General features: G+C 42.7%; 1 protein-coding gene across 2 annotated transcripts in view; it reads left to right on the top strand.

Annotated features, from left to right (window-relative positions):
* The window catches only part of PCDH7 (protocadherin 7), a 1,276,140-nt gene that overhangs the window by 717,866 nt on the left and 531,911 nt on the right, over positions 1-26,363 (top strand). Inside the window, exon 3 of one of the 2 annotated variants that reach the window (XM_069744630.1) lies at positions 1,402-1,476. The exons of the other annotated variant lie outside the window; for it this stretch is intronic. Within the exon in view, the coding sequence (XP_069600731.1) occupies positions 1,402-1,427 (26 nt within the window). The 3' untranslated portion in view covers positions 1,428-1,476. Of the gene's footprint in view, positions 1-1,401; positions 1,477-26,363 lie in introns of those variants that run through there. 2 annotated transcript variants of the gene reach the window in all.

The following is a 26,363-nucleotide window of genomic DNA, read 5'->3' as shown; positions in this document are numbered from 1 at the left end:
TTTCAGCAAATTTCACCACAAATTAATTTTTTAGGAACAATTTGGCAAATAGAGTGAATTTGAATTCTAAGCAATCCACTCATCACTGATATACTGCATATATTGCTGATCAAATAAGTTTTGAACATGTCACCAATTTTCTAAGTAAATAAAAATTCTCACCTGATGTTGGTAACAACAACCATCCAATCCACCCAGGAAAATAAATGAAACCATAGATGTTCATAAACTAAGCTATATAATACTAAAAAATTACAAAGGGAAAACTACTGAACATGGTTACTGAAATTTATTTAGTATCTTGTACAAAAACCATTGTCAGTGATGAAAGTTTCATGATTCCTCATGTAGGGAGAAACTAGTCGCATGCATTGCTCCTTCTTTCACACAAACACTCTTCGAATCCTGAAGGTCCCGTGGGCTTCTTCTATGAATTCTGAGCTTTAGCTTCTTCCATAAATGTTCTATTGGATTCAAGGCAGTTGATTGGCTCTGCCATTCTAGCAGTTTTATTTTCTTTCTCTGAAACCAATTGATAGTTTCCTAGGCTGTGTGTTTTGCATCATTGTCTTGCTGAAATGCCTGCCCTTGTTTTGTTCTCACCATTCTGGTAGATGGCAGTAGATTTTTATCACACATGTCTCAGTACATTTGTCCATTCATCTTTCCTTCAATTATATGAAGTTTGCCAGTGCCATATGCTGAAAAACAGCACTACACCATGCTGTTCCCACCTACAAACTTCACTGTGGGTATGGTATAAATTACAGATATTTACCTACATTTTTTTTTAAAGAAAAAAGAAAGAGGAGGTTATTAGTTCAAGGATATATTGCATTGACAACCAAGAATTTGTTTTGCAATCATTGTGCTGACTGGAAAAACGCATGACTAAGTAATATTATTATCAAACATCCTGGGGACATGGATGACTGCAGGCAAAGTGAGCTGTTAACTTCCCATGGCCCAGAGGAATATTCTGTAAGAACATGGAGCACATACACGTAAATACAAGTATATTCGATGCAACTTGATTTACCGGTAAGTTGCAATTCTGTATAAAAACCTTTACGACAGCGAGCAAAACAAACCGTCCATAAACACTGTATGTGTTCTCCCACTTGACGGCCCCATTAAAATTTTAGTGAGGTGAGATAAAAATAGCCTAAGAGCTTGCCACGATAAATAATGCAGCGAGAGGCATCCTATAATAGAATATATTCATATTGTCATAGTACATTTATAGCATCCAGTATAGAACTTCAGTATACCAGAGACTCTTGACTAAGGCGATCTACAAATTGTGCATTAATCGTTTCATCTTGCTACCCTGAATACTAATAAGAATGTTTCTAGCTCCTGCAGATGGGAGTTAAATATGATTTTCTGTTTTCCCAATAGAATACCAGCACTACAGAAATGGCTGACGCTTCCACAGACACTGCAGTAGAAGAGAAAAATGACTTTAAATCACAGCGCTCGCTTATCATAGCTAGAGATGTGTCGTTCTTGCCTTTTCTGTTGTCTTGACAAACCCTACAATATATCGTGCTAGATGATTATTAACTTTGAAATAAAATATGATTTTGTGATACTCTGTCAGGAGATATTTATGTTATATGTTTCTATATGTTGCCACCCAGTGATTATGATGTGAATTGCAACCTGTCAAAGCTTTTGGTTGAACTTTATTTTTTTTTAAATTGTATTGCAAAAAATTGGAATAGCGGGGACCAATCAGAATGTCAATCAGAATCTGTGTCAGCCGTGAACACAAAATAGTATGGGTATACCTTGAAATATGTTTTTTTATCGATCATGCCATACTTTTATTGCAACAGGTTGAAATAAGACTCCAATCCATCAAGATCGAAGTATTATCCTAACAAATGTATCTGGAGTCGAATGCCATTTGTCCCATGTTAGGACTAACATGCTCTGCCAACTCCAAATATATCGGAATAAATCAATTTATCTCCAGTATTCCACTACCTATATCTTGCTATAACATGAAAGAATGACATGTAGGCATTTTGTGTGCACAAGCTGTACCTCCACGTGTCTCAGATTTAATTTGGCAGCACACATAGTAGTACTTTTATTATTTTTATATATATATATATATATATATATATATATATATATGTGTGTGTTGCTTATATAGCGCCATTGACCCCTTTCCAACATTGGGTGTAATAATACGACCGTGTCAGAATCCCTCCATTTGATGTGCGCTCTGGCTCTGAGCCCACATTTTTCCCAGCATGTCAGTTGTGTTGAACAGCTGACATGTGCTTCTAACAGCCACGGGTGTAATCGCCATCCGCCCGCGACTGTTAACTAGTTAAATGCCGCTGTTGATTTCTGACAGTGGCATTTAACTCACATTTACTTGAAGAACGTCGGCAATCCCGCTCATCGGTGACCCCGTCTTGTGATCGCAGGTCACCGCTGGGTCGGCATGACTGCCAGAGGTCTCCTGCAGAACTCCATGGTTATCACTGCCGGATTGCTATGAGCGCTGCCTGGTGGTGAGCATTTCTACTGCACACAGTCGAACTAATCATCGACTGTGTGTAGTAGAGGCAAACAGATAGCTGTAGATTCTAGTCTCCCATGGAGACTATTGAAGCATGCAAATAGTAAAAAAAATGTTTTTAAAAATATTAAAAAAATACAAAAATATAAAAGTTCAAATCACCCCCACTTTCGCCCCATTCAAAATAAAACAATTAAAAAAATTCAATATACACATGTGTGGTCGCTTTCAGAATCACCAGATATATCAATATAAAAAATTAACCCAATCACTAAGCGACGTAATGAGAAAATAATTAAAAACGCCAGAATTATGTTTTTTTTTTGGTTGCCACTAGATTGCAATAAAATGCAATAGCGAGTAGTGTTGAGCGATACCGTCCGATACTTGAAAGTATCGGTATCGGATAGTATCGGCCGATACCCGAAAAGTATCGGATATCGCCGATACCGATATCCGATACCAATACAAGTCAATGGGACACCAAGTATCGGAAGGTATCCTGATGGTTCCTAGGGTCTGAAGGAGAGGAAACTCTCCTTCAGGCCCTGGGATCCATATTATTGTGTAAAATAAAGAATTAAAATAAAAAATATTGATATATTCACCTCTCCGGAGGCCCCTGGACATCACCGCGGGTAACCGGCAGGCTTCTTTGTTTATAATGAGCGCGTTTAGGACCTGAGAATGACGTCGCGGCTTCTGATTGGTCGCGTGCCGCTCATGTGACCGCCACGTGACCAATCAGAAGCCGCGACATCATTCGCAGGTCCTAAATTCCTAGAATGAGGAGTTTAGTGCCTGAGAATGACGTCGCGGCTTGTGATTGGTCGCGTGGCGGTCACATGAGTGGCACGCGACCAATCAGAAGCCGCAACGTCATTCTCAGGTCCTAAACGCGCTCATTTTAAACAAAGAAGCCTGCCGGTTACCCGCGGTGATGTCCAGGGGCCGCCGGAGAGGTGAATATATCAATATTTTTAATTTTAATTCTTTATTTTACACATCACTATGGATCCGATACCGATTCCCGATACCACAAAAGTATCGGAACTCGGTATCGGAATTCTGATACCGCAAGTATCGGCCGATACCCGATACTTGCGGTATCGGAATGCTCAACACTAATAGCGAGCGATTAAAAGATCGTATCTACACCGAAATGGTATCAATAAAAACATCAGATTTTTTCACCAGTTATTTTAAAAAGAACTTAGACATGTTTGATGTCTCTGAACTCGTAATGACCTGGAGAATCATAATGGCAGGTCAGTTTTAGCATTTAGTGAACATGGTAAAAAAAAATAAAAACAATTGTGGGATTGCATTTTTTTGCACTTTCAATGCACTTGGAATTTTATTTTACTATTTTCCAGTACACAATATGTTAAAACCAATGAAGTCGTTCAAAAGTGCTACTTGTCTCGCAAAAAACAAGCCCTCACATGGCCATTTTGAATGAAAAATAAAAAAAAGTAGCAAAAAACGAAATGCAGAAACGAAAATAACTCTGGTCATGAAGGAGCTAAGTTCACAATCCCCATTGGGGCTCACAATTTAAGTTTCCTATTACTATGTCTTTGGAGTGTGAGTGGAAACCAGAAAACCGGTGACATTTTAACACTTTGTTAGCAAGAACGTTTGTACGTGTAATGAGTGCAGTAATAAAGTCACCAGTCACAGTCTTATGGTATTTTCAGTGTCGGTATGGTCCGGTCTGGCATCACATGAACACGTTTGTAATGTGCCAGATATCACACTATCTTCTGTGTGGAGTGGCGGTTACTTTCTCAATGTAAATCTTTTGAGACTCAGATCAAGGCTTGAGAAAATTTAAATAGTGACCTCTGCTCAGCATGGCAGGCACTGAGTCGGCAGATCATATGGTGCCGAAGTGGGCCAGAGCGCCTCTGAAAACAGCAGAAGATGTCAACTGGTAAGTTTGTAACTACACTCATTACACTTACACATGTTATTGTTAACAATACAAAAACTGTCCCCGGGGTGATCTTTTATAATTTGTGCATTTTGACTACCTTCAGCCACCACTAGAGGGAGCATTATGCAGATTAACTTATTAGTTTCATGTGTAGCTATATATAAACAGCTCCCTCTAGTGGTTGCTTTTATAATGCAACATTTATTTATAAACATTACTTCAAACATCCTCAATGATACAGACATTTTAATCTGTTCAAATATATAACTAATCCACAATCCATATAAGCACTGACTTTCACTTTTTAGGTGAGAATTCACTTCAATTCCTCAGCCTACAAGGTGATAATGCTGCTTGTTATGTACCAGACCTTAAAGTGTAAATGTCTTCTCTTAATAGAGATTGTGTGCATTTCTCTTAATAACCTGGAAAGCATGATTTTAGGTTCTCAGTAACAGTGCAGCTAAACATTGGCTAATAATATCACCGCAGCTAACAGCTGAACTTGTTCTACCTTGTTCTGCCTTGTTCCTTTCTGGCCGTCTTGTGTAGAAATGATTCATTACGTTTGAATAAGGTAATTACAGCAATCATGGTTTGCTAAAGTTCAGGAGTTTTTGGTTTGGCATAGATTCAGTTCAACTACACACCAGAATCTCCTGTAATCCAGCTCCTAGATAATTACAAGCCGCCTGCAAGGGTTATGAACTCAATAAAACCTACTTTCACTGAGTCCGGCAGGGTAAGATTCATTGAAACAGCTGACAATGCCATTTGATGCCGGGGTATGAGGGAGCGTAGGATGAGATCAGATGCTCCACTCTAATACAATGCCAGTTCAATTCCCACCACCGTCATTAAAAACATCTCTTGCGGAATGATGTCTTCTCTAGTATCAACTATATTTTTAGTAGAAAAATGTTCTTAGTTCTTAGAAAGTGTCAAAATAACACATTCAATACTAATATAGCTGGTTCCTAATATAAAAGTCACCTATGGTCAAAATATTGGGCCCCAACAGGAGTACAGTCTATATGTTGGTAAAGGGATGGAACCAGGGTGAGATATAACCTATAACTGGCAATTAGAGGCAAGGGGCATTTTATATAGTGTGTGTTTGTAAATATACATAGAAAATATGGATATGCCATACAAGGCATTTCCATAATGGATGCAGAGCAGATCCGTGTTAGATTTCAATAATCCAGAAATTAAATTCTAAATATATGCTTGTCGTTACATCCAAGTCTATGCTCACGCCCACTCCTTCTTCTGTCATCAGACAGTACTGATCCTTCATTGTGGGTGACGCGGGGTACCAATGCCGAAGATGTTTGATATTCTGGGACTCGTGAGTCTTGAACGAGGCTCACACTATATAAAACATTTTTGGCCTCTAGCTGTCAGTTACAGATTATATGTAACCCTTGTTCTATACATTTACCTCTGATGCCCTGATCCTGTATGTTATTCAATTGTTTGCCGCAAATTTTTGGACTTTAACTAATGATTCTTACTTGTTGTTTATTTTTTTGGGTTTTGACCGAGCTTATATGGACGCTTCTTTGCCAGACTGATCCACCGCCCAGCACCCACATGGACTCAAATCAGGGGGCTCTGTGTAATTCCAGCTCTGTAAAGAGCCATTAGGTTGAAGGCCATGGTTCCTCTGGGACTTTCTATATGGAGTGGCTTGATCAAATTATGTCCCGAGAAACTCTAATTAAAGCTACCATGCTATTGTAAGGAGTTGTAATACATGTTGCACCTTTTCCCCAACCCCTTTAAGTATGTTTGCCATGCTGGTATAGTGTGTACACTTAATGTTACTGTTGTCGTGCATAATATGCATGTTGTATTTAGGGAGAGTGTATTGCCCTAGATGGGGCAATGTAAAAAAGGAGCATTATCTCAGATGGGCCACTAGGCGGGGAATTGTAGTAAAGACTTAAACATAGGAGGAGCATTGTGGGATAAGGAGAAGGATACTTCCTGATTGTAGTCAGTCAGGGCTAGGGCACCTATTAGCTGAGCAGGGCTAGCTAGCCCTGAGCAATACTGTGCCATGTAACGTTGATAAGGCACAAAACCCAGCATACTGTATATTCAGGACCTGGATTTTCTCAGGAGGGAGATATATCAGCAGCGCTGGCAGTGCAGTTAAGTGGGTTTGCAGTTGCTGGTAGAGTAGGGCTAAGCAGTACTGTCAGGTTGCTCATCATGTGGCAGATGATTGCGTGGGCTGATGCTCTCAGAGCTGAGGTAAAACAGCTAATGAGGGAACCCCTACATAAGGCAAGCATGCTGGACAGAGAAGACACTGAGGGATCAAAGGGTTAGGTCTGTCCCGGAAGCGAGCTTAGTGGTGGAAAGAGAAGTAAAGGGACAGAAGAGGAGTTTACTGCTGTATACCCTGATGATGACAATACTGTAAAGAATCTCGTGCTGTGCACAAGCCCAAGTAAAGAAGTTCTTGTTAAAGTTGGAAGGGACTGTGACTCTGTTTGTTCTAAAGTGAATCCAGAGGACATCCAGATGCTGCAGGTATGCTGTGCTATGGGCAGCGTGTCTATGTGATGGGAGGTCAGGGCACACTGTTACAAATGCTGGTGGCCACGACTGCTTCCCCGTCCAGCCCTTTCACTATCGCAAACAGAGCTACTGTACTTTACACGTGATCTAGTGAACTGTTTCTAAAAAAAACACATCCATATATTTTTTGTTTCTATTTCTTCACATCCCTTGTAACCTTAAGTCTTAACATATCCATTTCTGTAAGGTTGTTAAGCATATTTTCATTTTCTTCTATTGTCAGCATCACATCAATTTCGGCCAGTGGCAAAAATGTTTCAAACATTCCTCTGAATTAATTTCCCAGACATATGAAATGGCTCTGCCATCTGCTTCCATAATAGCACATGGACTACTGTATATAAATAAGCAAGCCTCAGTCATATTGTGTTTCGCGTCATTACCCATCATTCCCAGATTCCCTAGCAGTCTATCTAATTATAAAATGAGTGCCATGACCTTGATTTATACATTTGCCATTTTGCAGACTTAGAAGTTTGAGTGACAATCTATATGGGAATAATAAAGTATAACTATATTGTTTATCACCCAGAGAAGTGGCTCGAAAAAATGTTGGAGACGTTCTTCCTACTGACTTTTTTTGGACAGTGAAAGGGAATGTTGTATCAATCATGCACACTTCACGTCTCTCAGCCTTGATTAGTGATATGGGCGTGCTCTATTGAACGTTTGCTGGAGTCGTAAATCGCATCCGGATGAAGCTTCTGTTTTATAGTTTTAATGACATAATGACAATGTAGCAATGCGAATTCTCTTCATTTGGCTTCTTGTTTGGAATGGGAATCAGAGTGAACAATAAAAGCTAATTATTTCCTTAGCAAGTAGATATTTCAGTGGACAAAGCTGCGGAGCACAGAAGTGACAGATGTAGAATTGGACACATACAATGTAGAGGTAGAGCTTTCTGCACAGACACAATACCGGGTGCTTTCTACTCAGACAACATTCAATATCAAGCCGCAATTTCCTGGTCTTTATTTGTAAGGAACATTGACTTGTCATAGTACAAACACTAAATCAGTCACCAGAAGAGAAAAAAAGATGCCATTGAGTCTGACATATCACTCATTTAATCCCTGATATTTTCCTACCAGAACTGTTATTGAGAACATGTCAGGGCTCATGACATGTCTGATTCAATAAATACTTGTCTTCCACATGAAACGCCAATTCTTTACCATCTTTTATTAAAAATCTATATTGTGAAGTTCCTCTATTATTCCTCCTAGAAATGTACGAGTAATTTAACAACTGGATGTTACCATCCCTCTTATCAAAAGGGTGGCTTCCTTCTTACTGATATTACAGTAAAGTTTAGGCCAATTATTAATTTATTATGGCATAAATAGAAGGAGTAATAGAGGAAAGTGAGAGATCTAAGCAAAGATCCTACTCAATTTCCCATTTACAGTGAACCTCTCTCCACTTTTTTTCTGGCAGGAACAAATACCACTACCTTCATCAGCGCCTGTGCTGCATCCCACAAAGTTGTATATTATCTCCGAACCCGCCCTTTATAACACCCAAAAACATTTTTGAATTTCTCAAGCGCTTTATAGAAACCCAGATGGTCGGGTCCAATGGGCGTCATTGCTGCGGCCGCTGTGCCTCCTCTCCGCTGGTAATAGCCTTCCTCTGTCTTTGATCAATATGGATAATGTGTCCTGCATCATCCACTTAGCCAAACAAAATCTCGTGACTGCGCTGGGTTAACGCAGTTATGTTTTATGCTCTGCCCGCGGGAGGGCAGAGCAAAGTGTACGAGTGAGCCGGCGATAGCCCTGCGCAGTCACAAGATTTTGTTGGGCAATGTGGATGACACAGGATGCATAATTCACATCAATCAAAGCCGAAGAAAGGCCATTACCAGCAGAGAGGAGGGAAAGATACAGCAACAATGACGCCCAAACTGTTCTTATTTACAAACAGCGCCGGCAAATTTAAAAAAATTTTTTGGAGGTATACAGGGGAAGAAGTCAGGGAATAACATACAACTTGGGGGAATGTGGAACTGGCACTGATGAAGCTGTTGGTATGTGTTCATATATGAAAAAAACTGGTTACTGCTTCATTAAAGGGAACCTGTCAACAGTTTTTGAATCTCTGGAATCTCTGAATAAATCCAACCATCTTCATCAGTTCCTGTGCTGAATTCCATAAATGTGTCTGACTCCCCCCCTGTATACGCCCAAAAATACCATTTTAATTGATACCGCATTGTATTTGAATGAGGATGGTCCAGTCCGATGGGCATCCTTGCTGTGGCATCTGTGCCTCCTCTCTTCTAATTACCATCCTCTGGCTTTGATTGATGTGGGTGATGCATCCTGTGTCATCTACATAAAGGAAGCAAGATTTTGTGCCTGCGTAATGGCCTTACAGGTCCGAATACGCACAGTTTGCTCTGCCGTAATGCATACAGATCATGAAATACCACTGCACAAGTGCCGAGCAACGTAATTTCGGCTATTCCGTACCCTGCCACCAGAATGACGTTGCTCGACGCTTGCATAGTGATGGGTTATGCCTTTCCAGCAATAGGACAGAGCAAAGTGAAAGTTTGTTTCACTATGTGGATGACGCAGGATGAGTCATGTGTGTCAATCAAAGCCGGAAGACGGCAATTAGAAGAAGAGAGGAGGCACAGATGCCACAGCGTGGGAGCAATTAAGATTGTATTTTTCATAGTATAGAGGGGGAGTCAGGAAATGATAGACACGTTTGTGGAATGCAGTAGAGGAGCAGATACAGGTGGCGGCATTTATTCAGAAACTCAAAAACTGATGACACATTACCTTTAAATTATGTAGTCAATATAGTCTTACTTTTTTGATACGAGCTGCTGTGCTGTATTTTGCAACGGCCCCTACAAATTGAGCCGAGGAGCAAATGATAGCTGATTGGTGGTAGGGGTGGGTATCAGTCAAGGGCTGAACTGATATTGACAAGCTATCCTATGCATAGTTCATCAACATTTTGAGCCCGGACAACTCCTTTAAAACAAACAGAGAAATCCACATTGATTATCCAAAATGGATATAATTTCTAAAGTTTCTGTTACCGTAATTTGATGCTTTCATCTAGTCTTTCATGAATCGTATAATTAATGAATTGCTGAGCGTGGACATGACAAGGGTGGAACTTTCAGGCATCTGTTTTCAATGGAATTGATAACTGGTTTTTTCTCCATAAATCAAAGACAAGAAATTATGACATTCTAATGAGACTAAGATAGCTCTATTGTGCTTACCGAGCTTGAAAAAAAAATCCTTAAATGAAAAAAGGCACCCTGCTATTCAGGGTTGTCTCATGCGTTTCTGAACTATAGACATGTAACAGATTACAAAATACTCAACCTTTTTACTCTAGACAAATAAATAATGGACTGCATTTCTTCTACAGCAATATCTAGAAGTTATCATGTATACGACAGATGGATTATAACCTTCAGAAGGGCTCTAGACCTGAATAAGCATTCTAGAATGCAACGAAGATGTCATACATGTTAATTATTCTTAACTTCAAAAGAGCTCAAAATATCTACGTACTACAGGCAACATTTAAAGCACATGTTCTATCATTCAGTCATATTAATTATTACTTTCAAGGTGGAAATTGGAAATCTGGAAACTGTTTAGACGAACACTATACATTAGCCGGTTGTTACATTGGTTTATGTTAGGACTGGCGGAACGCACCAAGACAGATGGTATAGATGCGTTCGCAGTCCGGGGTCCACCGTGCAGGTGAAAACCTGCTGCTAGCAATTAGCAGACTATATGGCGGTACACTAGAGTATACACGCGTGGGTTAACCTCACCCAGCGTGAAAGAAGCAATCCTGTTAAGGCACAGGACCGCGGTACCGCACCTAAGGCGTGAGCAAGTAGTCAGCGAACTCAACCCCAACTGGGATTGAAGTCCGATTAGACCCTTGCTGGCGCAACACCGCAACTGGGTGTGAAATGAAACAGAAGAGCATGCAGTGCCGCACTGACGAACGCCACTAACCACCCAGGCTTGGGTAAGGAAAGCACAGAGGAAGTGCACGGCGCCGTACTGGTGGTCACAGCAACTGGACGCTATAATGTGTGACTAGTGCTGTAGGATAAGTCGGGCGCTAGGTAGCAGCCATACACCTTCCGCGAACAGTCATACTATAGGGTAGGGGTATCCAAGGACGACTTGCACTCACAACATACACACATTAGCAATTGTTTGACAATACTAGCGCATGGCCGTGCGGTCATGCGCAGGTTATATAGCAGCAGCACAGGAAGTGGCCACAGCACTTTTGCCCTTCTAGGACCTGCTAAGAGGACCAATGGAATGTGCTGCAGAGCCTGAGCACATGACCCTCGATCTCCAACGGGAGACCTTACGCTGGGCATGCTCAGTACGTGCAGACAAGGACTTAGTCCCAGAGAAGTCCGCTCGCTGCTGACCAGCACAGTCTTTAATAGCAGAGACTGGAGAAGCAGCAGTAACTCTCAGAACAGAGTGAGAATGAGCAAGACGCTGGGACCGACGTCCTTGCTGAGCAGACTCCACTGCAGCTGGACAAGAATGGGAGACCGCAGCGGAGGTGGCCCGAGATTCCCCCTGTGCAGAAGCGGGAACTCGACCCCTAACATTACCCCCCCTCCTAGGGCCCCCCCCTCCTTGGGCCTCGCTACGTTCGAAGGCAGCAATGAGCTGCGGAGCCCGAATGTGCTCAGCAGGCTCCCAGGACCTATCCTCAGGGCCGTAACCCTTCCAGTCCACCCAAAAAATTTTTTTGCCACGTACCACCTTGCACCCCAAGATAGCGTTCACCTCGAAATCGTCCGTAGACGAACCCGATGTCCCGGCAGATGACTCAGAAAACCGAGACATGTATACGGGCTTAAGGAGGGACACATGAAAGGTGTCGGTGATACCAAGGCGTGGAGGAAGGGCCAGACGGTAGACCACAGGATTAACCTGTTCGAGGACCTTGAAGGGACCCAAGTAGCGAGGAGCAAATTTAGTGGACTCAACTCGCAGCCTGATGTTACGGGCGGAGAGCCACACAAAGTCGCCAGGAGCAAAGGACGGGGCGGGGCGCCGATGAGCATCGGCGGAGGACCTCATTCTCTCCTTAGAGGCCCGAATGGCATCCTGAGTGCGGTCCCAAATATCCCGTGCCTCCACAGCCCAGTATGCCACCCTGGAGTCTGCGGAAGACACGGGCATAGGCACAGGTACCCGTGGAAGCTGACCATAGTTGAGGAGGAATGGGGTTTGTCCAGTGGAGTCGGCTACGGCGTTGTTCAGCGCAAACTCTGCCCTTGATAGCAAGGATGCCCAGTCATCCTGCCTGGCTGAAACAAAATGTCGCAGGTATGTGACCAAGGTCTGGTTGGCCCTCTCTACCAACCCATTCGTCTCGGGATGATAAGCGGAAGAGAGATTCAACTCAATACTGAGAAGACGACACAGCTCTCTCCAGAACCGAGACGCAAACTGGGGACCCCGGTCACTGACAATTTTGTCAGGCATACCATGTAGGCGGAAGATGTGCTTAGTGAACAACGCAGCCAAGGCCCATGCAGAAGGTAACCGTGGTAGCGGCACCAAATGCACCATTTTCGAGAAATGATCGGTGATGACCCAAATGATGGTACAGCCGCGAGACTTGGGCAAACCCACGACAAAGTCCATCCCGACCATCTCCCAGGGCCTATCTGCCACCGGCAAGGGATAGAGCAACCCAGCTGGCCTTTGACGCGGAGATTTATTTTTGGCGCAGGAGACACACGCCAGAATATAATCCCTGACATCCCGGACCATATGCGGCCACCAGTACGTCCTCGCCAGTAGCTCAGAGGTCCTCTTTGTCCCAAAGTGTCCACCCACTCTGGACGAATGAGCCCAAGAGAGAACCTCCGGTCGCAAATTAATGGGCACAAAAGTCTTGCCCGGAGGCACAGACTCAAGCGAAACCGGTGCTACGGTTCTCAGGCTCTCAGAGGGAACAATAAGCCGAGGCTCCTCTTCCTCCTCTTCAGTTGACATAAGGGAGCGAGAGAGAGCATCAGCACGAATATTCTTCTCCCCGGCGAGAAAATGAAGAGAAAAGTGGAACCGGGAAAAGAACAAGGACCATCTGGCTTGGCGAGAATTTAGCCGCTGGGCTGTCTGTAAGTAGACCAAATTTTTGTGGTCAGTGTATACCTGGAAGGGAAACCGCGCACCTTCCAGAAGATGTCTCCACTCTGAAAAGGCCAACTTCATTGATAGCAGCTCCCTATCCCCGATGGAGTAGTTTCTCTCCGCTGGCGAGAAAGTCTTAGAGAAGAAGAAGCATGGATGCTTCCGACCTTGAGCATCCTTCTGGTAGAGGACTGCTCCAGCACCAACGGACGAGGCATCCACCTCCATTAGGAATGGCTTATCCACATCGGGACGATGTAAGATGGGAGCGCTTGCAAAGTGGGACTTAATAGAAGTGAAGGCCTTGGAGACCTCTTCCGACCACAATTTAGGATTCGCTCCCTTCTTGGTGAGGGCTACCAAGGGAGCTACCAGAGTTGAGAAGTGGGGAATGAACTGGCGGTAATAGTTAATGAACCCCATAAAGCGCTGCACCGCTTTAAGAGAATGGGGCTCTTGCCAGTCCATCACAGCCTGTAGTTTGGCAGGATCCATAGCCAATCCCTGGGCGGAGATGATATAGCCCAGGAACGGCAAAGACTCCTGATCAAACATACACTTCTCCAACTTAGCCTAAAGAGAGTTTGCCCGTAGGAGGTCGAAGACTCTGCCAACATCTCTCCGGTGGGAGTCAATATCTGGAGAAAAGATGAGAATATCATCCAGATAGACTACAACTGAGGTGGAAAGAATATCCCGGAAGATGTCGTTGACAAAGTTTTGAAAAACGGCTGGGGCATTACAGAGCCCGAAGGGCATCACCAGATACTCATAGTGCCCATCTCTGGTGTTAAACGCCGTTTTCCATTCGTCCCCCTCACGGATGTGAATCAGGTTGTAAGCACCCCGCAGATCTAATTTAGTAAATACCCTTGCTCCCCGAAGCCTATCGAAGAGCTCAGATATCAAGGGCAAAGGATACTTGTTCTTAACGGTGATAGCGTTAAGACCCCTGTAGTCTATGCATGGACGTAGCTCCCCATTCTTCTTCTGCACGAAGAAGAACCCTGCCCCAGCAGGTGACACTGACTTCCTGATAAACCCTCTTGCCAGATTCTCTTGAATGTACTGAGACATGGCCTCCGTCTCCGGGAGAGATAATGGATAAACTCGACCCCGGGGAGGCTCCGCACCAGGCAAGAGATCGATAGGACAGTCATAGGGGCGATGGGGCGGAAGGGTCTCCGCCGCCTTCTTGGAGAACACGTCTGCGTAAGACCAATATTGCTTGGGGAGAGAGGATAGATCTGCGGGTACCTCAGTAGTAGCAACCTGAACGCACTCTCGGTGACACCTACCCCCACATGATTCACCCCATCCCAGAATTCTGCCTGAGGACCACTCGATGTGAGGAGAGTGGTACTGTAGCCAAGGTATCCCCAACAGGACCTCATCAATACCCTCAGGAATGACGAGCAGAGAAATAATCTCCTGATGGGATGGCGACAGGGACAGAGTAACAGGGATGGTCTGATGTGTTATCTGTGCGGGGAGTGTCGACCCATTCACCACTCGTACCGTTACTGGTTGAGATAGTATAACCAGGGGTATTGCGTGACGTTGGGCGAAGGCAGAAGACATAAAATTGCCCTCCGCCCCAGAATCCACGCAGAGGTCTACCGAGTGGGAGGATGAGCCAAAGGTAATTGTCCCCTTAAAGGACAATTTGGAGGCAAACGTCGCAGTGTCTAGTGCACCTCCACCTACTACCACTAGACGCTGACGTTTCCTCGACCGCTGATGACATCTGGTGGCAAGATGTCCTGACTGTTGGCAAACATGGCAACCCTGGAGTGCACGAGCGGTCTGGGACTTAGATCCCGCTCGTGACACCACCTTAGGTTCCTGGAACTCAGGAGCCTGGACTGGACATTCCAAAGGTTTGGCGAAGGTGGGAGCCAGCCGAAACCTCTGCCTACACTGGGCTAGCTCTAACCTCCGCTCGTGAAAACGGAGGTCAATGCGAGTAGATACTGCTATTAACTCCTTCAGTGTGGCGGGAATCTCCCTAGTGGCCAGAGCATCCTTAACGTGGTCAGCCAGCCCCCTCCAAAATATAGGGATAAGGGCTTTATCCGACCACTCCAGCTCAGATGCCAGAGTGCGGAAATGGACGGCAAAAAGGCTGAGCAAGGACGAGCCCTGAGTCAGTGCCAACAGTTGGAGCGCCGTGTCATGGGTGACACGAGGTCCTAGAAAGACCTGTTTCAGAGTGCTCAGGAATAACGGAGCACTCTGCACCACATGATCGCCACGCTCCCACAGCGGCGTAGCCCACTGCAACGCCCTGTCCGACAATAAGGAAATTATAACGCCCACCTTAGCCTGCTCTGTAGGGAAACGAGAGGCCAGAAGCTCGAGATGTATTGAGCACTGACTCACGAAACCCCTACAGGACTTACTGTCACCAGAAAATTTCTCTGGTAGCGGGAGGCGAGATAGCGTCGGTACAGGAGCGGAAGTGGACAAGGTAGCTGCAGCCACACTTGCAGCCTGAACAGCGACAGCAGTAACATCCACAGCTAAGATTGAACGCTCAAGAGCCGCCAACCTTCCCTCCAGCTGCTGGATATACCGCTGTAAACGCTGGTCGTCCGCCATTTACTAGCCAGACCCTGGCGCTAGTATTCTGTTAGGACTGGCGGAACGCACCAAGACAGATGGTATAGATGCGTTCGCAGTCCGGGGTCCACCGTGCAGGTGAAAACCTGCTGCTAGCAATTAGCAGACTATATGGTGGTACACTAGAGTATACACGCGTGGGTTAACCTCACCCAGCGTGAAAGAAGCAATCCTGTTAAGGCACAGGACCGCGGTACCGCACCTAAAGCGCGAGCAAGTAGTCAGCGAACTCAACCCCGACTGGGATTGAAGTCCAATTAGACCCTTGCTGGCGCAACACCGCAACTGGGTGTGAAATGAAACAGAAGAGCATGCAGTGCCGCACTGACGAACGCCACTAACCACCCAGGCTTGGGTAAGGAAAGCACAGAGGAAGTGCACGGCGCCGTACTGGCGGTCACAGCAACTGGACGCTATAATGTGTGACTAGTGCTGTAGGTTAAGTCGGGCGCTAGGTAGCAGCCATACACCTTCCGCGAACAGTCATACTATAGGGTAGGGGTATCCAAGGACGACTTGCACTCACAACATACACACATTAGCAATTGTTTGACAATACTAGCGCATGGCTGTGCGGTCATGCGCAGGTTATATAGCAGCAGCACAGGAAGTGGCCACAGCACTTTTGCCCTTCTAGGACCTGCCAAGAGGACCAATGGAATGTGCTGCAGAGCCTGAGCACATGACCCTCGATCTCCAACGGGAGACCTTACGCTCTGCATGCTCTGTACGTGCAGACAAGGACTTAGTCCCAGAGAAGTCCGCTCGCTGCTGACCAGCACAGACTTTAATAGCAGAGACTGGAGAAGCAGCAGTAACTCTCAGAACAGAGTGAGAATGAGCAAGACGCTGGGACCGACGTCCTTGCTGAGCAGACTCCACTGCGGCTGGACAAGAATGGGAGACCGCAGCGGAGGTGGCCCGAGATTCCCCCTGTGCAGAAGCGGGAACTCGACCCCTAACAGGTTTAGATATCCAAAATGTCTTTAACAAAACTGCAAATTATCTCTTCAGAGAGGAAGACGTCTTGAACTCTAGTGCCACCTATTGGATGTAGCAATCCTAAAAGTAATTTTCAACCATTTAATGAGACTTGAAATATGACTAAGCATAACAGCTAAATCAGAATCTCAATTTGTAGACAAAGGTGTTTAGGGGTATTGCCCCTCGTCAGTACAAAGTATGATATCTGATTTGAATGGGTGAGAAGCTAAAGGTACCGTCACACTAGACGATATCGCTAGCGATCCGTGACGTTGCAGCGTCCTCGCTAGCGATATCGTCCAGTGTGACAGGCAGCAGCGATCAGGCCCCTGCTGTGCTGTCGCTGGTCGGGGAAGAAAGTCCAGAACTTTGTTTCGTCGCTGGACTCCCCGCAGACATCGCTGAATCGGCGTGTGTGACACCGATTCAGCGATGTCTTCGCTGGTAACCAGGGTAAACATCGGGTTACTAAGCGCAGGGCCGCGCTTAGTAACCCGATGTTTACCTTGGTTACCATCGTTAAAGTAAAAAAAACAACCGCTACATACTTACCTACCGCTGTCTGTCCTCGGCGCTCTGCTTCTCTGCTCTGGCTGTGAGCACAGCGGCCGGAAAGCAGAGCGGTGACGTCACCGCTCTGCTTTCCGGCTGCCCGGCGCTCACAGCCAGAGCAGAGAAGCAGAGCGCCGAGGACAGACAGCGGTAGGTAAGTATGTAGTGGTTGTTTTTTTTACTTTAACGATGGTAATCAGGGTAAACATCGGGTTACTAAGCGCGGCCCTGCGCTTAGTAACCCGATGTTTACCCTGGTTACCGGGGACCTCGGCATCGTTGGTCGCTGGAGAGCTGTCTGTGTGACAGCTCTCCAGCGACCAAACAGCGACGCTGCAGCGATCCGGATCGTTGTCGGTATCGCTGCAGAGTCGCTTAGTGTGACGGTACCTTAAGACTTGGTTCTAAGGGCTAAGCTTGAAAGGTGTTTAAATCTCCAATTTACATATTTAATTTCCCTGAAGAGCATGCAAGGCCTTTAAGTCTCCTCATACTGACATGCCAGACCTGGCATATCACTCTCTACAAGGAGATAGCCTACATCTTGGATTAAACTGGGTATTCTAGAATTGGGGAGGATAAGCGTTAAGTCAAGATAAGTCCAGAAATCTCATTGCAGTAAAGTAAGGTGGACTGTTCTTGGCTTCATTTTTGCGGTGGTTCTATCTCTCATGGACTCTTCTCAGGTAATTTATATTCTCATATTCATATTCTCTTTAACTGCCTATTATCAAATCACTTTATTCTGACAGTGATATGTTTAAAATCTTAGACCCCAGTTGCATTTAGATGGGCTGGTGGTAGTCATTCAAAATCAAGTGAAAGGTTCCCTATAAAGGTTGTCATACTTTTTCAGCAGCTGTCAGTCAAAATATGGTTCTTCCGAAACTGTACTCCTCATATGCCTGCATTTATAGTTAGGAACATCACTCATATATTCCTAATGATGAGAGTGGTAGTAGTATATTTCTGCCAGACATTTCTGGCGTGGCTTATCTCCCTTGGAAACAAAGCTCAGACAAGTTAAGTGCAACATGCTCAATCATTTTTTTCCCCTCAAAACAGACCGTAGGACTGTTGGTTAAATATGTCTTATGCAGAGATTGGTGTGATGACAGGTTTGGCTTACATAAGTCTAATGTGTTTGGACATCTTTTAAATAAATCGGGATATAAGTTGTGAATACATTATTGTCGATATAGTCCATCTTGTCTGAGTGATGGTGTCTCGTGTAGACTGCCCATTTTCATGTGCTCATTCGCCATAGAAGAGAGTTTCCTGGCTCAGGACTCTCCACTATTAGTAAGAGCTTAAATAGACCTGGACTATCCACGTATTACAAGGAATGGCATACATATTTATTGTGAGTATATAATATCACAGTTATTCTACCATATTCCAAAAAGTATAGCTGGCATTTTCTTCTCCAGAGGATAATAACCAGTCATCAACAAGGTTCTTTGAAGTCGGACACACGGTATTTAATTAATTTAGACTGAATTCAATTAAAGTATTGGTGGTCTTCACAAGGCAATCCATTCAGAATATTTTTTTTTCTTTGCTATATATTAATCAGACCAACCACTATCTGCAGTGTGAAATGGAAAACCCCAACATTAATAGGGCATAATGCAATGTCTAGGGCATGAAATGTGACACAAGGGAAACAAAACAGTTGTCATCGGTCTTCAAACGAGGCTAGCCGCGCAGTTAAAGAGAAACTGAATCCTATCTGTAGCCTTGATCCATAGAGTTACATAGGTAGTGTAATGTAATTATTCCCTTCAATGTGGGATTGCAGAGGAGATTATATCTCTGTATAAACAGAATGTAGACATGAACTCTGAAATTGTCAATTTATTTGAAAGACGTGGGTCTTTATCTTGAAAGCAGGGTAAGATAACACCACAGCAGGCATTCTTTCTGGCTGATGTCTTGTAAGAAAATAAAACAAGTTTCTAGGTTGACATCTTTGCCTTCTGTAATATCTTGGCTGAGATGACTAAGGACTGGAAGATATGACATAATACTGGGAGCAAAAGATATTGTGTCTATAGAATAAGGGCTAAAAGAACAGTCGGACATAACAGTTATGTGTGCTGCAGGGTACATACCACTAACAGAGCAAGGTTTTCTTTGATGTATGACATGGATACATCACAGTTTGCTCCCAAGCTATAGATCGCAGTTGTATTATTGGTAGGATGCGGTAGGATGATATAAAATGGGCCTAGAAATAACTGTGATTCTAACAAAACTGCCATTTACACATTGGATGGAGCTAACATTAGGAGAAATACAAAATCTAAAAAAGTATTCTAGTACACAATACTACATAAATGCACCATTTTAAACCAAGAATGCAAAAAAAATTAATGGCTTGAATTTCATTTCGGGAAGAGCTGTGCCAGATTCTTTTGTAAAGGTTGCCACATGGACCACAATCTAAAAACTTCACACCGTGGACAACTGAATTGTAAGGTTAAGGTCACAAGATTGTTTGGCATGGTAAATACAAACTGGATGCTGAGAACTACAATATTCATCTTTGATAATTAGGTCAGCAGTAAAGAAATTGTATTTTTCTCTTTTGCAAACACAACTCTAATCTACAAGGACAGTATATAAATGGCCAGTTGTGTCATCTAGGGATGAGCGGACCCTTGGATGTTCAGGTTCATCGGATCCGAACAAACTTTAGTCCAAAATTCAGGTTGGATACCAGAACTGTACCAGAACTTGAGCCTGAACCCGAAACCAATAGAAATGGTGACACAAAGTTTTGAGCTGTAAAATCTCTCTTTCTCCTTCCCGAACTATATAATTGACTCCTACGAGATGTCTGTGTTCTGAGTTCAGCATGGTGCAAACCCCAGGTAATATTATTATTTTTTGTAACCATATGGTTTGGCTGTACATCTTGTCTCTTTTGAAGATGGCTGACATATAGTTAGGAGAACTACATAGAGTTAGTCCATCCCGATTGGGTACACCTTGTCGCGGTGGCATGGCTTTTACGCTGTTTTAATCAAAATAGTGTCAACCAAGTACACACAAATTGCACAAATGTCTCTGCTCATTTTTTATTGTTCTACCAAATGGTTGATCAAAATGGCGGGTGCAGCTGGCTGTCAGATTGCTGAATTTGCAAGGAGTGAGTGGAAAAAAAAATCAGTATTTTAGAGAATTCAACTTCACACATATCTATGGGATATCTTCACATCCTCAAAAATCCTCAATATTATTTCGATATCTCACTGTAAAAATGACAGGTCTTTCCATTGCTTTGTGTTGTGAAGCCACCAACCAGGTCTGAAGTAACTTTGTATTTCTTGGAAACCCTTATTGAAAGATTTCTAAGTGCTTCATAAGGGTTGAGCACCATTATTGCTTCCTTGAGAAAAGAGAAGCAACGGTCTAATTATTGCATGCTCTGTCTTTATCATCCTCTCCAAAAGCTTTCAGACTTTGTAGAACTCTTTCCATATTTCAAGAATCACATTTATGTATGATGGAATCATCTCAGATTTGCTGTTGACATATTCAGCAAAAAAACTTGACAAAATATGGCCAAGCTCAATTAAAGGTATTTTCATACAAATGCCCATAAATGTACCCCTTATTCTTGAGAAAAGAAATTCTGCAGTAGATAAGAAGTACTTTAACCCCTTAAAGACCAGAGGTATTTTTGTTTTTGCATTTTCGTTTTTTGCTCCCCTTCTTCCCAGAGCCATAACTCTTTTATTTTTGGGTCAAAATGGCCATGTGAGGGCTTGCTTTTTGCGGCGCGAGATGTACTTTTGAACAACACCATTGGTTTTAACATATGTACTGGAAAACAGTTTATTACCATGGTCATTAAATGCTAAAACTGACCTGTCATTATGATTCTCCAGGTTATAGACACCAAACATGTATAGGTTATTTTTATTTTATTTTCAGCATATTTTTTGTGCTAAAAACGCCCCCTTGGCTTAAACATGAATCATTGTCCAGAAAGCCAGCAGGGGAGGGGAGTGGCGCAGCAGCGGCAGGAGCCTGTGGCTGTGACATCATACTCACACTCCTTGCACCATCGCTGAACATCTCTGCATCTCCGTTCTCCAGTTGCGGCAGCTATTCTTGTGCTGAGTGGTCATGTGGTACCACTCATTAAGGTAATTAAGGTAATGAATATGCATGCATCTCCACTCAGATAGGTGCTGAGACAAAGGAGTTTCAGGGGCGTACAGTGACCGCGTGAAGAGGGTGGATATGACAGGGGAAGATGGGGGAAGCCCAGCCATGCATACAAGGATGGGGAAGGACAGGGGAAGCCCAGCCATGCATACAAGGATGGGAGAGAATGGGGGAGCCCAGCCATGCATACAAGGTCAGGGGAGGATGGGGGGAGCCCAGCCATGCATACAAGGATGGGAGAGAATGGGGGAGCCCAGCCATGCATACAAGGATGGGAGAGGATGGGGAGAGCCCAGCCATGCATACAAGGATGGGATGGGGGAGGAAGCCACACATAGCAGGACAGGGATGAGGGGACAATGCATACCCGGCTTATACTTGAGTCAATAAGCTTACCCAGTTTTCCGTGGCAAAATTAAGTGCTTCGGCTTATACTCGGGTCGGATTATACTCGAGTATATATGGTAAGTAGTGAAAAAAATTCCAAAGTTTGTTTTAAAAAAATTGTGCCATTTTCCGATACCTGTAGTGTCTCCATTTTTTGTGATCTGAGGTTGGGCGATGGCTTATTTTTTACGTACCAAGCTGTCATTTTTATTGATAGCATTTTGGTGCAGCTATAATCTTTTGATTACTCGTTATCGCATTTTACTGCAATGTTGCTGCGACCAAAAAACTTAATTCTGATGTTTTGACTTTTTTCTCGTTACGCCTTTAAAAATCGGGTTAAATATTTTTTATACTTCAAAGAAATAAATTTGTGCACAACCAGATAAAAAAAGGGGGATAGCCCTATGTTTAATAGAAAAACTTATGTAAAAAGACGCATATATATGAATAAACACTCTACAGACGTATAATTGCACTTTTCCCACAACGAAGTCTGACTAGAAAAAAACACTTTGTGGAAAAGCATAGCAGTGATGTAAATTTAATAGAAATAATAGGATTGGAACAAATACAAACACCATGGAGAAAAGGAAATTGCATTGCACTTATGTCTAGAACAGAATGTAAATGAATCTTCATATTAGATACCCTCATCCCAAAAGGACTGAACAGCGAGTTTGAACTTTTTGGTTTTATGTAGGATCAGCAGATTGGACTCCCTCCCCTATATAAGGGTTAATGCAGGCACTAAGGACCATCCATGAAGAAGGAAAGCGCTTCTTTCCGAAACGCATTGGATTTTCTGGTCCTTTCTGCTATCCATACTCTTACACTGTCAGAACTTTAAACTATATTTGCGTCTTTTTACATCAGTTTTTCTATTAAACATAGGGCTATCCCCCTTTTTTTATCTCGTTGTGCGCGAATTTATTTCTTTGAAGTATATCTTTTCTTTGACAAAAAAGTGGTTGTTGTCTAAATTCGCAGCAATACGAGATCTTTTATACTCAGCGCCGCTGTAAATTTCTATACTAATTATTTTTTATATTGATAAATCGGGTGAATCTGAACTCGGCGATACAAAATATGTTTACATTTTATTTTTGTAATGTTTTATATTGAATGGGGTGAAAAGGGGTGATTTGAACTTAATATTTTTTAATTTTTTTTTAAACATTTTTTTTTACTTTTTACATGCTTTAATAGTGTCCATGGGAGATTAGATGCTGTAGTTGTCTGATCGGCTCTGCTACATACAGGCAATGATCAGATCACCTGTATGTAGCAGAAATGCTCACCTGCTATGAGTGCTGACCATTGAGTGGTGCTCATAGCAATCTGGCTATGACAACCATTGAAGTCTGCTGGAGACCTCTGGTTGTCATGCCATCGGTGACCGCAATCCTGTGACAGGGTCACCGATGGGCAGGTTTAGTGACGCCCTTTGGGTAAGCATGAGTTAAATGCCAATGTCAGAGATTGTCAGTTGGATTTAGCTAGTAAACAGCTGTGGGTGGATCACGATTCCACCCACCCATGGTGCTGCGGGCACATGTCAGCTGTATATATCTGAAAAGTTGCGGAAAAGTGCCCGATGTCGGAAAGGGATTAAAGAATAATGTGCTACTATTGCAAAACATGGAATATTAGAAATCACCTTTAGGGTTTCTTCAAGTTTTCAAGTTGTACTTCATTGTCTTCCCTGCACTTTTTCCCGGTGAACAAAACATCTGCAACAGCAAAGTAGATGAGATTTCTAAAAACTCATTCAGATGTTTTTTTTCTTGCATTTTTGGTCTGTGGTGATTTTTTTTTTAAGTGACAAGCCTAAACGGGTTATCACACAAAAAATAACATGTAAAACACATAAAAAATGTGCACATACTTGGCTATAATTTTCTGGATGGAGTCTGCATTATTCACGCAGAAAAAATAAATAAAATAAAAGCTATGTGTGAACATACTTTTAGAGTTCTATGATTACATATAGTCCTAAAAATTTCTTGCTTCATTATCTTTGTAGTTTACAGTATCTATGTATTCACTGTTTTTTGTTTTTTATTCCAAATGGAAAAAAGAGCAAGAAAAACCATTGTTTTACTGTTTATGTTGGATTGACTTAATTAACTAAGTTCTGGAAGACATTAAACAATCTTAGTTTTCAATTTTTGCTCTTGAGGCTTTTTGAAACAGGAAATTTGTCATCTTGAGTCATTACGAGAAACTGACTATTACTGATTAAAAGGCTGAATTCTGTCTAGTTGCTGTACAACCCTAAACGTTTTTTTTAATTCTTTCTATATAAGGAAGCTTGAAGACATTCCTTTCAGGCCTCGAGGGTGCTTTTGGGTGGATCTTGCCTTACATAAGTACTGATCTATATCAGCAATTCTGGAAACATCTACATTTTGTGTGTAGCTGAATAAGCATGGTGTCACCTTAATTACTATTGTCCAGATGACCTCTTTATGTTTCTGACTTGCAGCTGTGTCTGGAGCTACCCAGAATATTCTTTGAATTGCTTCTTGTTCAAAGTATGCAATTTGAAATGAAAAGAAAGAAAATAAGTATGAACATTAACTGTAACTATGTGTGACATTTTTATAAAGGAATGGAGGGTTACTACACATCATAAGACACTACCATCCAGTTATTTGGGGGATGGTTTCTTCTACTTCGTTTTATGTTGGTTGAGAAATTCTGAGATTGCCAAAGTAATTATTTGGAAATATCATGTTAACGACATATTTTGATAAAGTATTAAAGGGGCTGCTTCCCTCACACAATCTCTTTGCTCATGCCTTATTAGAGCTTGTTGAGCTAACAAGCCAAGAATGATGTCCAGTGAGGCTCTTAGCAACGGAGGCAGGATGGATTGCGTTTAATGGGCACCCTATTAAGCTTTACTTTTCCTCTAGTATTAATGTAGAGGAAATGAGCTTTTACATTGAGGTTTCTTCCATTGATAGTAGCTTTCCAAGATTGATCGGAATTATGATGATATGAAGACGTGAGATCATATTGGATAGCCCTTTTATGTCCAATTATGTGGCAAGGTTTAATTGCCTTAATTGTATTTATTACATTACTAACAAAATAAAATTGGAGATCTGTTTTAAGGACATATTGTCGAGAAGGTCATTATTCTGTTAAATCCAATATATTTGCAAGTCAATTAGTAGTAGTAGGTGAATTCCTTAGACAGTTTAATTTCGAGCAAATCCATTATAACTACTTGTGAGGATTACTTTTTTCTGTCCAATTGTGGCTATATAAATATGAGTCTAAAGATAAGGTAACTTGTACTATACCCACTAGACTTTACACATTAACGTAAATTGTCTACAATACAAGATAACTGATGAATGCACATTGGTTTTAGTCAAAATTGGAAAATCTGAAAACATTTGTGAGATATTCCGGCACTGATAATAGATAAACGATGTCCAAAACCTGAAGAGTTTTTTTATTGTATTATGTGCTTCTGAGTTGATTCAACTCCTTCCTCAGTTGGATCAACTCCAAAACACACAATACGGTAAAAGTTCTTCATCTACCTCATTTTGGACACTCTTCATCCACTAGTAACACACGGAATATCCCAAAAGGTTTTTCTGATTTTTCTATGTAGTCTTCCAGTTCCAGCAGTATCAGCCTAGGAACCAGCAGTTGGAGCTGCAGCCATCTATAGTGGACTCACACCCTCTCCAGTGTTGTGCCTGCTATTCACAACCTCTTCAGGTGAGCAGATCACAATCTGTTACTGAAACTAGAGCCACAATATTACACAAAGAGCTTTTTCCCCACTTTTTGGAACTACCTTGGTTTCAGTAGCAGTGACAACTGGTTTTAGTACTAAATATCTTTCTGCTATCACGAACTATCAATTGTAAAGTGATATTCTCCAGGATTTTATAGTATCTGATTAAGTAGCTGGTATGACTCTAATATAGTGTTAACTCTACTATAAAATGTACATGGCCAACCTTGGGTCTTAAAGGGGATTATATTTGACATTCAAGTGCATTATTCTGTATTGACTTCACCAACACTCTGAACTGAAGGTGTCTGTACAGCTTGAATAGCTCATTTTGCCGATAGCTGCTCCTTCAGACACTCAAATACACATGCACCTTTGAGTTGTCAAAAGATGCATGTGTTCTCAATATAAGGAGGCCAGTAAGTTGTTATCAGACATTTCTGTTAATGGTCCCATGTTCCCTATGTACAAAAGTTTAAGGAATTCCAATTCAACATGACTGATCTTCCTCTGTTGGGAAGCCCCCACTCTCATAAAGTTCAGCTATTTGCCCCAATAGTACTGAAGTCCATGTAATATTGCCCGATTTCCCTTTCCAGACACTCTTTGTTAACAAGAATACAGAGGCATCCA

The sequence above is a fragment of the Ranitomeya imitator genome, chromosome 1 (assembly GCF_032444005.1).
Source record: "Ranitomeya imitator isolate aRanImi1 chromosome 1, aRanImi1.pri, whole genome shotgun sequence".
In the NCBI taxonomy this organism is placed as follows: Eukaryota; Metazoa; Chordata; class Amphibia; order Anura; family Dendrobatidae; genus Ranitomeya; species Ranitomeya imitator.
This window is presented reverse-complemented; position numbering and strand designations above follow the sequence as displayed.